At 38.7% G+C, this 15906-nt stretch overlaps 1 protein-coding gene across 4 annotated transcripts in view; it reads right to left on the reverse strand.

Annotated features, from left to right (window-relative positions):
* LOC110840773 (ataxin-10) overlaps positions 1–15401 on the reverse strand; it is a 36832-nt gene extending 21431 nt beyond the window's left edge. For 3 of the 4 annotated variants that reach the window (XM_087358319.1, XM_022086039.2, XM_022086031.2), the window contains exons 1-5: positions 15104–15401; positions 14286–14627; positions 13871–14029; positions 12554–12888; positions 11453–11643 (exon numbers count right to left, since the gene is read on the reverse strand). In XM_087358319.1, coding sequence (XP_087214445.1) covers positions 11453–11643; positions 12554–12888; positions 13871–14029; positions 14286–14627; positions 15104–15309 — 1233 coding nt within the window. In that variant the 5' untranslated portion in view covers positions 15310–15401. Of the gene's footprint in view, positions 1–9275; positions 9568–10213; positions 10278–11452; positions 11644–12553; positions 12889–13870; positions 14030–14285; positions 14628–15103 lie in introns of those variants that run through there. The other variant, XM_022086022.2, reaches the window with a different exon arrangement.
* Between the last annotated feature and the right edge of the window lie 505 nt (positions 15402–15906).

Consider the following 15906-nt stretch of genomic DNA (forward strand, 5'->3'; position numbering starts at 1 on the left):
ACGACCGCTAAGGCGGAAACCGGTCAACAAGTGATCCAAGTCCCTTACATGACAAGACAAAGCTGCCTCAGCATAAGGAGTATTGACAAGCAGAGCACAACGTCTGTCTCTGGGGGCATCCAGATGATGTGACGGAGCAGATGTAAGCCGTGGTCAAGGGGTTTCATTAAAGTGCGTGGCGTGTGTAAGCCGACTTAACTCGGGCGACAGAGCTGAATCTACGTTGTAAGCAAACGGAGGATTTTCTCATTTAAATATAATGGTGGCCAAAGACTGGAAACAGAGACTAGCCATCTATTTCATTGGGATCGCAAGGGTTCAGATGGATTCTTGTAACCCGTTTTCTCAGAAAAGAGAGCCCTGTTAGACAGAACACTCTCATTAACGTTCTATAGTGACATGGGGGCGGTGTTTCTAGGACTATCCACGTGGACGTCCTTAGTGTCGTCATGAGATATAGGTCAAAGGTCAATCTTATGCTTACGCCTTCGACAAAGGTTAAAAGCATCCAAACGGGTTACTCCAAAATATGTGGAAGCTGGCACAAAATTAAGCAAGTTTGAGATCATGTGCGGAAACTTTCGTAGGGCTTGGATACAGCATTTCAGCAACGTGGACGAAAAACTGTATTTGAGATCTCAACCAAGGTCATTGTAGATTCAGAAGATTTGGAGGGGTAACTCAACTGGCTTTACATCCTGTTATAAACTGACGTGTGTTTAATTTGTACAAAACAGCTGTGATCTTGGCCAGGCAGTTCTACCTCACTGACAACTGTCTCAAGCGCTGCGAAAATTCAGCGGCATGAAGAAACTGAAAACAGGAAGGAGAAGCAACCTTGCATGTCAAAAACACAGTATTATAACAAGGCTGGAAAATGTTTGAATTTGGTGTTGAGCTTCTGTGTTTATCAGCCCGTCAGTCGGTACCAACTGTACAAGTCTTTGCAGGTCTGAGTGTTACAACACCAAATAAACAGGCTGGCAGGATTCGAGTATGACCCAATCTAAATATGACTGTCTTTCGGGACGTTGCGCCATGTAGTATGATAGAAATGAACAGACGTTTCTGAGGCAACCATCACCCTGATCATGGAGGAAATAACCACTGAAATGCCGGTCATTTTCTGACGGATTACGCGGCACAATATGCAGGAGACTGCCAGCCACGTTACTTCTTGTCGCCGTGAGAACCCGCATCAAAGACACAATCTCGCGTCCCATTCAGTCTACGAATTTATAGCTTTACTAGCGGCCGGATGATAGCGTCTCATTATAATATCACATTATATTAAGCACTGGGCGATGAAATCAAAGTTCATGCAAGAGCCTGGGTGTTGCTGCTTGATTGGGAGGCCAAGATTGATGTCACATTGTTTTTTCCGCCCATGCGGAACATAAGAAGATCGATGAACAATGCTTACAAGACTTGTTATCGCACTGCGGGGTTAAAAATAGAGATGTATAATCAAGTTGTAGTACATCGTCCAGACAGTGCAGTGTCCGGGCCAAAGGGCGTAACCCCTTTTCTCGAAACCGCACAGTAGTCGAGGGTCAAACGTCCGCACTCTTGTATTGAACATGGTCTTTCTTTTTTGTTTCCTTCCTCTGTTCGGGACTGCGTCGTTTATTTATTTCTGTTGTGTCTTGCCCTTTGCTTTTATTTCTTTGTCTTACATCGTTTTCGTCAATTCCTACTATTTTATCTTATTTTTCTTCCAGATATTTCTTTTGTTTTCTTTCCCCTTTGCCTTTGTACTTTCCAGCGCACAAAATAAGTGGAAACATACAGGACTATACTTCCACATCATAACAATATTTAAGTTGCTGACATAAGATCCAAAACACTCCTCGATCTTATCTGACACCCCAAGTTTACAATTAGGCTACCTTAAAAAGCCCTTGCCTAATTAGAATTAGAATTACGGTATGGGCAGCTACGGTTCGATTTTAAATGTGTTATTTTTTTTAATCACCTTGTTTATAATGGCTTTGGAGGCCTTAAAAATTCACTTAGCTTTATATCGTCTGATATATTTATTTTCTTCATTCATCATTCGCAAACGAGAACGATTCGAATTTTCAACGCAAAATGTAAAAAAAAGTTCCCCTCCAAGGCAACCGAAAACTGGGCCCATCATTTAAACAAGAAACAAAACCAGACAGAAACATGTAGTCTACTACGCTAACGTCTGGTCCACCTTAACTTTGCTGACAAAGATAAGAAAAATCATTAACATTTTTCTATCAAATTTGTTAGAAATACGTCTTTGCTTAACAGATAGATACCTGACACAAATAATTATAATTAATGGAAGGCAGAGAAAAGTCACATGCAGACAAATACAAGGACATACGAATTACTGGAATTTCCTGTTGCATATAAAATATGCGCTTCAACTTTTTCAAAGTTCCAGACCAGATGCAATATTAACATACAGCTGGCGTCATACATTAATCCCCCGTAAACTTCCTCTTATGCACTGGCGATAGTCTTTGGTTTCGTAAAAAGAAAATTGGTGAACTTTGGTTACGCCTGTTTACTTGTGCTAATTTGTATTTATTACATTGCTGAATGTGTATCCGCCATGTCATTTCCTGTCATGTGGCCGAGGATTCAGCACTGTTTTTTTTTATTTGTTACTTTCTTGCCTTTCTCTCTGCAAGTGTAATTCATTTCGCCAATTTATAATGCGTGTTAAATCATACATAATCAATGTTATTGTAACAGTAAGATAAACACTCTGTTAGACAAACCACAAAAGGATACTTACAAGCTAAGATACGTAACTTTAACAAACTTCGTTTGGGGTATGAACTGTTGAACTAATCATTATCTGTGCGATCTGGTCCTAGAATCTCGGCAAAAAATTCTGAATTCCACGTGCAAACGCTGAGGCAGTGCTATGAGATAGGACACGGCCGATTGCTTCCAAATTCACAAGTCATCGTAACATCTTACCAGTTGACACTATATAACCAGTGCAGAAGATGAAGTGTCATTAAACAAACTTTTCGTAAAAGAAAATGCGATCCTGTTATACACCGACGCAATTATGTGGCAATAGAGTAAAACATTGCAATCTGGCCCCTGGCTATTCATGCAACTTCTCCCACTTCAGTATTGATTGTTGGTAACATAAGCAAAGTTTCATTCCTGCGATAGCTAACAGATGTCAGCACTCGTTCCTACTAAATTATATTTTATTCGCTTATTTGTGTCTCCAGGCGATATACGAGGAGAGACGTTTCCACCACCTATTGGGACGATAATGAAGCAATAAGAGAAACAGTCGACTACCGATAATTGAAATGGATCTACAGACCATTCGATTAAACAATTCTCCCCGCAGGTACCATTTCTCTAAACCTGCATGTTTTGTTTTGCGTCATTTACGACGGAAACTCTGCTTGGTGGATTGTTACGAAGCTGGATGTGAATGAAATAAAGCAAGTCTCGTAGAAACTTATTAGCACAAATGTGATCATAAATCACTTTAAATGTACATATCCGAATAAACGAAGATTCCTTCCAATAACAAACTCACTCGTCTCAGATCTGGGTTAAAGCCCCGGGACGATTAAATATAGAAACGTCAAATGTGCAGTGCATGTAGCACACTCGAAACAAGAAATGAATATAAAATTTTAATTACAAAGCTCCAGAGAGAAAAAAAGATTGGTTTGCCAGATATAGGGATCCGTGGAACGGTATTCAGATGGATTTTGACACTGTAATATCGGTATTTTTGTGTTTTTATAGGGTATCTTCAATTTAAATTTTGTTTTGATTTCTATTAGATGGATCGGTAAATTATTTGTTATATTAATTTGCACATGACAGACAGATTTGAAGTCTATGAAGATAAAATTGTAAAAATATGGAATGTGCACCTGATTCGCAAGTTTGGCACAAGAGATTATAAATGACATACACGAATAAACCCAAGCTGACATAGAATTTGTTAACTTTGAACGTCAAAAGTACATGATTTTGGAAATAAATAGATTAACTCTAAATGGACTACGCACATTTGAAATAATGAGAATGAGACAAAACAACCAATTGATGTATGGAAAACATTGGAAATTGCAAAGTGCGGTAGAATTTGTGGACATTAACGCTACCGGAAACGACGGACATTTCAAGGCATGGCGACGTTATAACGATGAATGGCTTATCTTCGACGATAATCACATTACAAAATCTAGAAAATTTATCGATAAATGTAAAAGTGTAACACTCTTATTATTCGAAAAAATCATAGAATAAAAAATGTTACGTCATTTGTTTACTCTCTTTGTTGTGTTGGTATATTGCCTTCAAAAATTCCCTTCCGTTATTTCTCATAGTATTTTAACAGAAACAATACGTCTTCATCGAATAATAGATCGTAGAAAGTTGACTGAATAAGAACAGCGAAGTAAAGAAGTAAAATATCAGATTACAGAATGCGCTCCGGAAGGAGCGCGTTGCTCTAGTATATAATAATATACCTATTCAGACTGACAATAATTCAAACCTAGCGATGATTACTCAAGACTTCACTGTTTCTACATGCATAGTGACTTTCTGTGAGGAGATTTCGCCCTGAAAATCAAATGCTCTTATATAAAGCGTTCGTTAGAAGATACAATTCTCGGCTTGGTACTCGAATTACTAAACGTCCTGTACTTTCGTGGGACGTTAACTGCATTTCAATTCTGGGAGCCCTGCGGTGCCTTAGCTATTAATACAGATTAAAAGGATACCTCCCCTTGCCATGTGACATCTAAATTCCCGCAGGTAGGTACATAAGTTTATTAATTTTTGCTATAAATTACAGCTATTTAAAGTTTCCAATAAAAAGTGTTAAAACTCTTGGAAGAACAATATTTTGTTGGAAGCTGAATTCAGATGACATGGACACTAACAATCCCTTGGTTTATGTGCTTACGCACATAAATCTAATGGGTATCAGGACGCGTGTTTGGTAACAAGATCTGGACAGGAGTGGACACAACTGAATTAACTCTTTAGAGCACAGTAGTAAATTACATGCACCACCTGCTATAACAATCCCCTACTCTGCATTTTGCCTACAGTTATTTACGAGTTTCATATGATTCTAAGAATAAAGAGCGATCATTTCCTTAAACAAAATTAACCATCTGATCGCTGTCATGGAGACGAGTTGTTTTCTCTGAGATAAAGTAAAAGTAAAGTTTGTCCCACTATACGCCATGTAGGCGCTTGGGGGGAGTGGAGGTATAGCTCCTCTCTTCCTTGACCTCGGCGCTAGATGGGGGTGAGTGGTCAGCATCACGCCCCGGCCGGCTTTATCCCTGGGAAAGGACCCCGGTACCCATTGGACAGGAGGCTGGGTGGCCCCAGAGCCGGTCTGGACGCAGAGGCTAGAGGAAAAATCCTCTGCCCCCGTCGGGGATCGAACCCCGGTCGCCCAGCCCGTAGCTAGTCACTATACCGACTGAGCTACGCCGGCTCCTGTTTTCTCTGAGGTAGGGACTAAATTCTCAGTTATTATTTAGATAACCTTCGTGCTTCAAAGGGCCAAGTGTTACATATAAAACACAACGGACTTACTGTACAACTTCACTCAGTAATATTAATTAAGAGGAAAGTGAAGATCCAGCGCCTCACATTCTTTATCTCACAACTAGACGAAGGCTTAACTTCACGTTTCGGCCGCTCTGCCCACGGGAGAGAAGTCCGCCTTGGTTTATACACTAAGCCATCCATAGTTCAGATTATACAGAATCAAATAAGAGCCCGATTAATATATAATGAATTGAATAAAATGTTAAGAAGCGGCCGTGGCCTAATTTAACGTACTATCACGGCATTTTCTTGGAGAGACTGGAGAAATCCATGATATACCTCAGTGAGAGCAGGATGACTTGTACACCAGAACCTCTCTGCGGTCTACAATTCATTATTGCCGCTGTTATATGTGAAAATGATTTGTTGCTAACTGGAACAAGAGTCATTTAAAGCAAAACTTCCACTCGATAATAACAACTATTATTTACACAGCAAATATATAGTCAACATGTAAACTAGGCACGTCTTTTTTTGCCTTAGGGGCTGCAGGTTTCGTACTAAATCATAATAATGAGATATGAGTTTAACTTTCCACATCGATATGTTATCTCCACCAATAACAGGTGTGTCAGTACGAGTGCAGGGGCGTGGCATGCCGAAGTGGTCAGTCCCAGTTTCATGTCTCGGACTGAACGCGGAACATTAACAACTTCCCGTGACTAACAAAAAGCAGTCTTACAAAATAGAACAGCCCCATTAATTTCAAGCCACTGCGGTGTTACTTGAGAAGAGTTATACATTTTCGGACACTCGATCGAAATTGCACCATAGAAAGGATTTTTATCAAAACAGAATTGAAAACGTAGGTTTTTGTGTGATGCGGAAGATGGACAAAACAGGAAATAGGTATTTTGCTTGTGTTTCAATTTGTTTCTGTTTGCGACCAGCTTCGTGACATCTACAAAATTCCTTCGTCTCGAACGTGATTCCCAGAATATGTGAAGCACAGCGCCATAGGACTTCCCGTTACTTATTAAGCGACCTTCAAATGGACATGTCGATTTAACTGTCTCACGACTGCAAAGAACATCCGAGTTCCACAAGAGCAAGCAACATCTTTGGCCGCCTGAAAACCAGCTTTTCGAAAAAAAATCTACACTGGGGAGTTAGGTTAGTCAGCTGGTACTTAACGCGTATAGGTGATGTGCCATTTTATTTTATCTGGCAAATCAAGTTACCACTTAGTCTGGCATCCAAATCTCCAAGCACTCTACGCTTTTGAAACTTAGTGGCAGAGTTCTTAGCGTTATGATTAAGAAGGGAAGAGCGAAGCATAAAGGGAACAAGAAATGCGCACAAAAATTTGTATTAAGACATCACTTGAAAGTAAGCTGTAGACGGGCAATGGATGATGTAAATATAAGGTGGGAAAAGCAGATTTGTGTGTCGACGGCGATGAATATCTGGATTATACCATTTTCACAACTCTGCTTCTTTGGTTATTTTACTACGCATTCTCAAATTATTAATCATCAAATAGTAAGCTGTGAATAATAAATTTGCAAGAAAATTGTGGTTCAGCTCTTGCCTGCAAGGGCTGAGGGAAACAACAACAAAAAAGCCAGGTATTGATACTTGGCCTCCGACGTCCAATTCTCATATATTATCATGCTGCTCTGATACGAATCCTCAACACAGCTACTGTGCGGAAGGACGTCGTGATACATCAACATTTCTATACGACCGTCACCTACTTCTGTGTTGTCTAACAGCTAACTAGCCCCTTACTCTCCTCACACCGTATTCACAAAGGAATAAGTTGGGTTGCAGCAAAGTAGGCGCACTTGTCCAGTCCTAACGTTCAACACAAGAACGTTAAAAACAACATTCTACCGCTTCCACTTTCTTTTAGTTAAGTCACCGATAGCACGTCATATTATACGTATTCTAACACTTAGAATTACTTTAACATCAAAAAACAGGCTATAAGAATATTCAGTACTATCTTTCTTTGTATTAACATATGTGCCAGTCCAGGTCCGTGGCTCAATTCCCGAACGGACTGAAACTTGAGATGAGGGTAAACCAGGCTTTGGCATATTAATCTGGTTTATATGAACGAAGGAGGTGTGATTAGATGATACTTGGTACACCTCACGTCATCAAAATTTGAGTGATTTTATTAATTTTTGGCTTTGTCCAATGTATCACATTGGGAAAGAGAGTGGCGCCATCCTGGCGTGTGAAAGTCTCTTCCCCCGACATTCGGTTTAGTGACCGTTGGTTTGGGGCGCCCTAGTATGTGTGGAGTGACGATTGCCAGAATTTGAATGTGGCTGTTCGGCACGTTTCCGACGTCATAAGTGACTTTTTGGGGGACGAATCGGATTTTCATATTCAATTCAAAATTCAAGAACAGTTACGTTGCGGGAATATAAAAAGCGAGATTGCGTTGGTACTCGCTCTCTGAAAGTTTGGTTCTTCAAGGCAAGCAGACAGTTTCTGCTTGATTCTTACAATTATAAATACAACAGCCGAATCATCGCGCTGCCCTACAATCAGAATAACTTATTGTACAACAGCGTCTCGAAAGGGAATAAAAGGTGAAACGTCTGCAAGGTGACTTCGGTATGGTCTGCAGTTGATCATCCCCACAGATTTCATGTCCTTGGCGCACGGCCGCTTAAAACTATCACAGTCCCCGTATATTCCCTGAGAGTCGGAGACTCTTGCTTTCCGACAGAATCCTACATCAATTATCCCTTATATCCTTCCGCATTATCCGAAGTTATATCAAGCTGTAACGGCCAGCAAACCGGGCACGCTACTGGGCTTCATCCCGTGGCAACCAGAGTGAGAAGAAAACAGTCTGCGGAAGGGCGGTTGCACATATATAACTGTTGTTAACGGAAAACTTACAAAAATGTATTATATGGCTTGTAGAACCTTAAAAATTCTCTCTCACGATACGCAAATAACTCAACACTAATGTAGCAGTATTTATAAAACATGCTGTACATCCCAAAACTTCATCATACGACACTAACTGTTAATTTCGACTGGATACGATACAATTGTCATGGATAGCCACAAGAACAAATAAATGGATGATTTTATGGTAAGAATATAATGTCACATTTGTAAGTTTATGCCTAAACACTGACCTTTGGATCACCGAGCGATGTGTAACATCACAGAGCTGCCATCTGTGAGCCTACACTAGAAGTATATGCACCGTAGCAAAATATAATCAATATCAACGACCTTCTACGTGAAAATACGAAGACTCAAATTTCAACATGGCTACAATCCCTTGTCCTGGTTTTCCTCAGTCCTTCAAGATAAATTTCATAATATCGCCTTCCAACTACTCATGGTTGCTTTATCTGACCTCATTTTCAGTTTACTGTCCATGATAACCAACCCCTCCAATCTGATGCCTAATAAACTGTGCAGTTGATAGTGTCTTTGGACAATGAACTAACAAACTTCTACTAATACCTAAACTATTCAAATAAAAATGACACACAGTTCCACAGTAAAAATAAAACAAAATGTCACATAAATCACTTGATGCCTTCAAAATCTGCAGGACCAAAATGTCTGTTCAAAATTACAAGATGAACACTAATCAGACAACTTTCACGTGATTCCTATATTGTTCAATGAACTCAATGACAGTATAAACCAAATACCAAGGAGTAAACAAAAGGAGATACTTGTTGGTCATTACATAAATATAATATTCTATATTTCCAAAATCTACGGACATATGCGCAAGCGCACGCACCGAGTTCCCAAACTTATACATACACATTTTTATCACAAAACATTACAAAGACGTCTTTCTATCAAGGGGCATGATGACAATCTTGCTCTCATCATCTGCGTGCAGGGTAAGACCCATCTCAAGGAGGACAGACGAATCAACTGTCCCCTTGCGAGTCATAGAAGCAATCACAGCCTGGTTCTCCAAGTTGTTCTCGCACAGGTTTCGAATCGCCAAAACAACCCACTGTATGATCACTGTCAGCTTCGTCAAGGAACAGCACATTTGTAAGGACATACCGCGCAATTCAGCTCAAATATGTTCCACGAGAAAAACAACAGAAATACAGATTTTGCTAGCAACACATTCAGTACAAGACAACAGAAGAAATTGCAAGGAGCGCGCAGAAAGAATAAATGAGCTCTGATGGGCTATCAAAATACGAAATATAGAAATATTAACTAAAGGAAGATGACAGTTACGAAGATTTTGCTCAATAATATTCCTAAGACCAACTAAGAATATCTTTAGAGTCAGGCAAACGTCACAAAAGTAATCTTAGGCTGACTTCGTTGGACAAGAGTTGGTAGATGGTTCTACAGGGATCTGAACAAATGCAGGTGGATGGAATCTGTCACAGTCACAATGTTTTTCAAAGAAGGGAAAGGCGAGTTCAGAAAACTTCACAATATCTGGAGGCAAAGAACTGTGCCACTCAAGTGCAGCAACATCCTTAAATGACCACGATTTTAAACGAGTATTCAAAATAACAGCAACAAAACTTGTAATGCTATAAATCCTGAATGCTGTTAGTAAAAGCTGACAAGACTCACCTGTCTGGAAGCAAGACAAGAAAAGCAAGAGTACAACACTTGTAAAGTAAAATTAAATAGTTGAGGATACATGGATTTCTTGCATCAATATTACAGCAATCCAAGAGAACTGAGATGCAGTCCAGCTTCCGAACCTGCAGAAACACACAATAATGCCGATCACGACTGAAAAGCATGAGACACTGGACAGGAAGAAATGCATGTGGAACAACGGGGCTGAATCCAGGAACAGGATGAGAAAGAAAACTCGGAGGTGAAACAGTATCAGAAATATTGAACATCTTCACAAAAAAAAAGTTTGACAACATATACAGCAGATTTAGGGACGAAAACTCCAAGGAAAGGGACAAACTGGGAGAACAATATTAAAATGAATCTGGAGGAATCAGACCAGCAGAACTGAATTAAACTGCCTTAGGACAGGGTTTAATTGTGGGCTTTCATAAAGGTAATAAAACCTTGGAGTTGCATATATGCCAGGAATTCAATGACCAACTCAGTGACTATTAGGTTTTTAAAGAGGTCTGTACTCCATGCAGTTACTTCATTACTGTAATATTAAACACAAACCAAGACACAAGCAACCACATTTTTATGAGTACGAGATGCAGGCTTATAGAAAGCTTGCTGGTAATTGTAAGGAAGGAAATGAATTGGCACTATGAGACATTACTCCTCACTCCAATGCTACAATAATTCTCGTATGTTATATGGTCTACAAATTATTATTTTTTTATATATTATTTTGCGTGAAAATTGGCTGGAAGCCATAAGTGTAAAGGTAGCTCATCCTTAGCGTGTCAAGACCGTTATATTTCACTAGGACAATACCTACAAAATTGACAGGATTTTAATTAACTCCATGAAACAAAGTCATTAACGAGAAACTAATAGTTCATACGCTAATGAAGTAATTCCCATTATTTTATGGATTCCGAATGTTCGTTACAGCCGCACAACAGCTCATCAGTGACCTGCATCCTGAGTCAAACGAATTCGGTCCATGCGCTCACACTTTCCATTTTTATGTTGTTCTAAACAATTCATAAAATATAAGACCCAGCGCAGCAATTAAACACTAATTTTTAAATGTGACGACATGTTAACAAAGGCACGACCCTCAAGCCGAAGAACCGCCCCTTGTCGGGTGACGACTTCTTATTCAAATATTCAAAGCTATCCTAAATAACTTGAAGCGGACTCCTCTGTCTGCAACCTGAGAATGCGCCATGCTGCAGTGACAAGGAGCTGACTTAAGATTACAGACTTTTCTTCGCCAAATGGAACTTATAAGTCAACAATAACTTACCTGATTCTGATTTTCTGGGTGTCTCCAGCAGAGGTTGCCCAGCATCTGCACCAAACAGCTCTTGAACCCAAATGCAGGGTGCTCGTGTATATTACTGCTTTGCGTAAAGCTTGACAAGTCAGCCAACTTCTGCACTGCTGAGAAATTATTCTGCCCCATCTTGCCAAGATTGTGCATACTGCATAGCAGCACTGCAATATAAAAACAAATGCAGAAATGTCAAATTCTCCGTATCTGAGCAAGCCACAAAGGTGTACAGTAAGCATCGAAGCACATCTCTACATATTCCAGACTTCGGCACTTGAGAGACGCGACTACTCAATTTCACACTCTGGCTGTGTTAATAAGAGACTGCCACTGCGTGTAACAACAGAGATAAAGAACTGAACCCTGGTTGTTCAACTCGTAGCCAGTTACTTTACTTACTGACAACTGAGCTTGTGAACAAAACATGGTACTGGCACACCATTCACATGTTTTAGTTAATAAGTCAGTCCAACTGATAATATATCTTAATTTTAATATTTTCTTCCTTTTTTCAGTCAGACAGGATACGTAACAGACACTGTGCCATCTGTTTGCAAATTTCAGACAAAACAGACCAGAAACTTGAGAGTGTGTGTGGTCTCTGCAAACTGTTGACATTTATTATCCATTATAGAACCTGAGCCTAATCTGACACAACTTAATTACATCCTCACACTCTATTTCTCAAGGCCCATTTTAATATTTCTGCTTTTATTTATTTGAAAATTAACATAAAAATAAGAAATATTACAATGCTAAAGTGCAACTCAAGCAATGACATACAAGTATAAATGAAGCTACACACCAAACAGCACTTTTATGAAAGTTAGAATCACGTATTAAAAGGTTTAAACCTTACAGTGAAATATCAGCTACAAAGGAAGAAGAAAGTAGTGTTTAAAATTCTGCCCTATGAGAACACTGGGAAATTTGAACCAACAAACAGCTACGTCATGGCCTGCGAGTGTGAAGTGGGCCAGATACAAACAGTAAGTCCTCATTAAATCCTGCTTCCTCAAGAATGTTTCCTTTTTGACAATGGCTCTGAAGTCATGAAGATAGACAGTAACTTACTTGAACACGTAATAAGAAGAGAGGTGTCCTTCTGCAGCTCTGAACGATAGTTGCCGTTGGCAGACGCAGAAGCCAAGAGTTGAAGCAGTTTTGACACTTCTGCAGGCTCCAGACCTTCAACATACTTCTCACAGGTCTTAAGAATGCAGTCAGAATGAACTTTGAATTGACTGGCCAAGAATGTTATAGAAGTGACAGGAATACGGGCGTCACCGTCTGCAGTAATCATAAAATGCACAGCATCAAGTAAGAAGAGACGGTGTGTCACAGCTACTTTTTCATACACCTTTGGTAGATAACCCATCCTTGACAGCAGCAACTCAACAGTAAACAGTCTGAAAACAGGAAGACACTGTGAGACTCCACAAGCCTTCTGAATCATATTCACAATCATAAAATATGACAAAAATCAGACGCATGCATAAAAAATACAGTAATACAACAAATACTCAGCACACAGCCTTTAGAAGAGCTTGTGGAAACACATACAAGGTGTTCGGGATCTCACACAAAAATTTTGACGTAAATACATCTATACGGAAGGGTCATTCGGCAAAAACAGGGTTACGAAAATGTGTAAGATCCATACCAACAATGTGTAAATATGGACCGACAATGATCAGCTTTTATATGAACTCCTGCGTGTATAACAATGCAAGAAAAAGGATTTGAATTTCTAACACACACCTGCAACAATACTGGCTGAGCTCTTTTCTCATTTATTATGCATGCTGTATAATTGCCTGAATAAACAGTATTGCAATCCACTCCTTTACCTAAGAAACTAATTGTTATGTCATCTGTTTATTTGGCATTGTTGTGTTTCATTACTGCTGTCACCAACCACGGTTCCGGAGAATCTGACGTAAATATGTCTCTGTATTTAAATTATATTTAAGCAATAAATACAATGAAAGGAAGGTAGCTGAACGTAATGTAATGTCAAAATTATCTAGTCTATGATGCACTTCTTCTACAAGCGATTCACAGCTCAGCTCTTTCCGCAATAACGAAAGCGGATTGTTGATGGCAGTAATGTAACACAACAATGCCGAGTAAGCAGATGACGTTTCCTACGTAACATAACAATGCACGCAAGCTGACCATTGTTGTCGGTCCATATTTACACATTGTTGATATGGATCTTACACGTTAGGTAACAACAATGCCGAGTAAACACGACATTCCCTAGGTAACCATTGTTGTGGATTTGTTGATACAGATCTTACACATTTTCGTTCCACGTTTTCCTTTCACTTTTTTGCCGCACGACTCTTCCGTATAGACATATTTACATCAAAAATAACGAAAGCTTACGCAAATTCTGAGTCCGCCATGGCATGGTCTATCAGGATTTCCAAGATTTCTTTACAGTTTTCCACAGCAGCACTTATGTCTGGATGACCCAATAAGATGTTGTATATGACCATTGATGAATAATTTGCAACCTTCTTGTCTTCATACTTCAATAGATCTCTGGAACAGAAAAATACTTCTGAAACATACTATTCCTTACTTTCACCACACAAGTGATAATTTTATTTAATAATGCTTCATCAGTTACACTGGTTATGTAGCATCATCTTACATAACAAAATAGTTGAATCATTTTACTAAAGTCTAGCAATGAAAGATAGATCAGAAGTCATTTGCAGGCATATATACAACTTTCAACTGCCCTAGAGGACTGCAATATATGGCCAATCTGGCACACTTTCCTTCAGTTACTTACATTAGGACTTCTGAGCATTTTCTCCAAACTATAGGTTGAGTGTCCTTGTTGTTCACAACAATGTTTCCTAAGAATTGTGTTCCAACCCGTAAACAAAAAACATTATGTTCATTCCTTGGTAATAAAGACAATGCCTTCAAGATGTTGCATGTTTCATCAACAGCTACAGTTTTTTCAGTTACATCTTTCTGAATCTTAGGTTCACCAACGCAACTGTTTCTCAGGGCTCGGAAAGTTTCGCTTACAGCAGCCGCTACACTTGGTGAATCAACCTTGAACTCTGCAGCTGACACATGCAGGACTATGCCTAAACTTTCTAGTGCCTGCAAAGGCACACTTTTCCTGAAACAATACAAAAATACATTAGATACTGTAATTATTATGTCTTGAAAAATACAGTTTCCTGCTCACCTTGTAAGCATGAATTCATGTAATTCATATAATAATGAATATGTTTCTGTAAAATGTGAAATAGCATGTGAGAATCAAAATACACCTATTAGAAAAAAAGAAGACAAAGAAGTTATAGTTTATTAATATTTTATATAAAAGTTCATGAAGTTTTGTGGTAACAACATAACCAAAAAATTTCTCAGGATTCCATAAAAAGATACAATTTTTCCATAGTATATCACTGCTATTCTGTATTTTCTGTACTTTCAGACTTACTTGTATATAACATTTTATAAAAATTGATTTATAAAATCAGATTCCACAATTTAAATAAATGCCAATCATCATACATACATGCAAATGTAAAGGGGGGTTGAAATTCCCTATCCTGACAAGTTAATTTTGCTTATTATATGCTCCATTACCTGTTTTCTGGTTTTAAAAGAGCCTTTGAAATTGTAGTTAAAGTGTCACCAATTTCAGACCACTTTTTATTTCTTAAGAATGTAGTCAAAAGTTCACAGCACCGAAAGATATTTTCAACACCTAAAGAATCCGTATAATTATCATCTTCTTGCTCCAATTCCGTTACAGCCCTTAAATTATTCGAAAATTTTTTCGCGCTAGCCATTTTCTTTGCCAAAGCCCACCTTCCTCTAACACTGGATTATAAAATGACTGCTAAATTTCACATAATTTTATTATGAATATTTGCCCAAAGAGGACACTAGCATACATACAAGTAGGATGTAGGTAATACATTTCTTATTTTTAGTTTCTAAATGTCGTATAGATGGTACTAATATCGCATAACTGCATTGACGCTAATTTATCATCACTTTCTGCCAAATAAAATTAGTAGGTAAGTATAGATATGTGTATTTGTTTTCTAGATTCCAACAAATATTTTTACAAGACTAAAATTTTAAAACAATATAAACAATGAGCGACTATTCTGCCCGCTTACATTACATCATTCCTCATTCTTTCCGTTGGCATCCATGGTACATGTCGAACTGAAATTTACAAAAGAATAATTACTACTACTATACCGTTTGACTAATAAGCGGTTGATGAAAGTTTAATCTAGTATTATTTTATATATCCAGCTGTAAGTACTGCATTTAATAAACATTTGTCCAAATGTATACCGACGTAGATCAAGGAATGCAGGTCGGCAGGAAGTAGATAAGTTTCCCACTGATCTGTTTCATCAAATTTATTTAGC

This window comes from Zootermopsis nevadensis, unplaced genomic scaffold, assembly GCF_977971745.1.
Source record: "Zootermopsis nevadensis isolate Lab colony 2312 unplaced genomic scaffold, Znev_1.0 Znev_ptg000029l, whole genome shotgun sequence".
Taxonomy (NCBI): Eukaryota; Metazoa; Arthropoda; class Insecta; order Blattodea; family Termopsidae; genus Zootermopsis; species Zootermopsis nevadensis.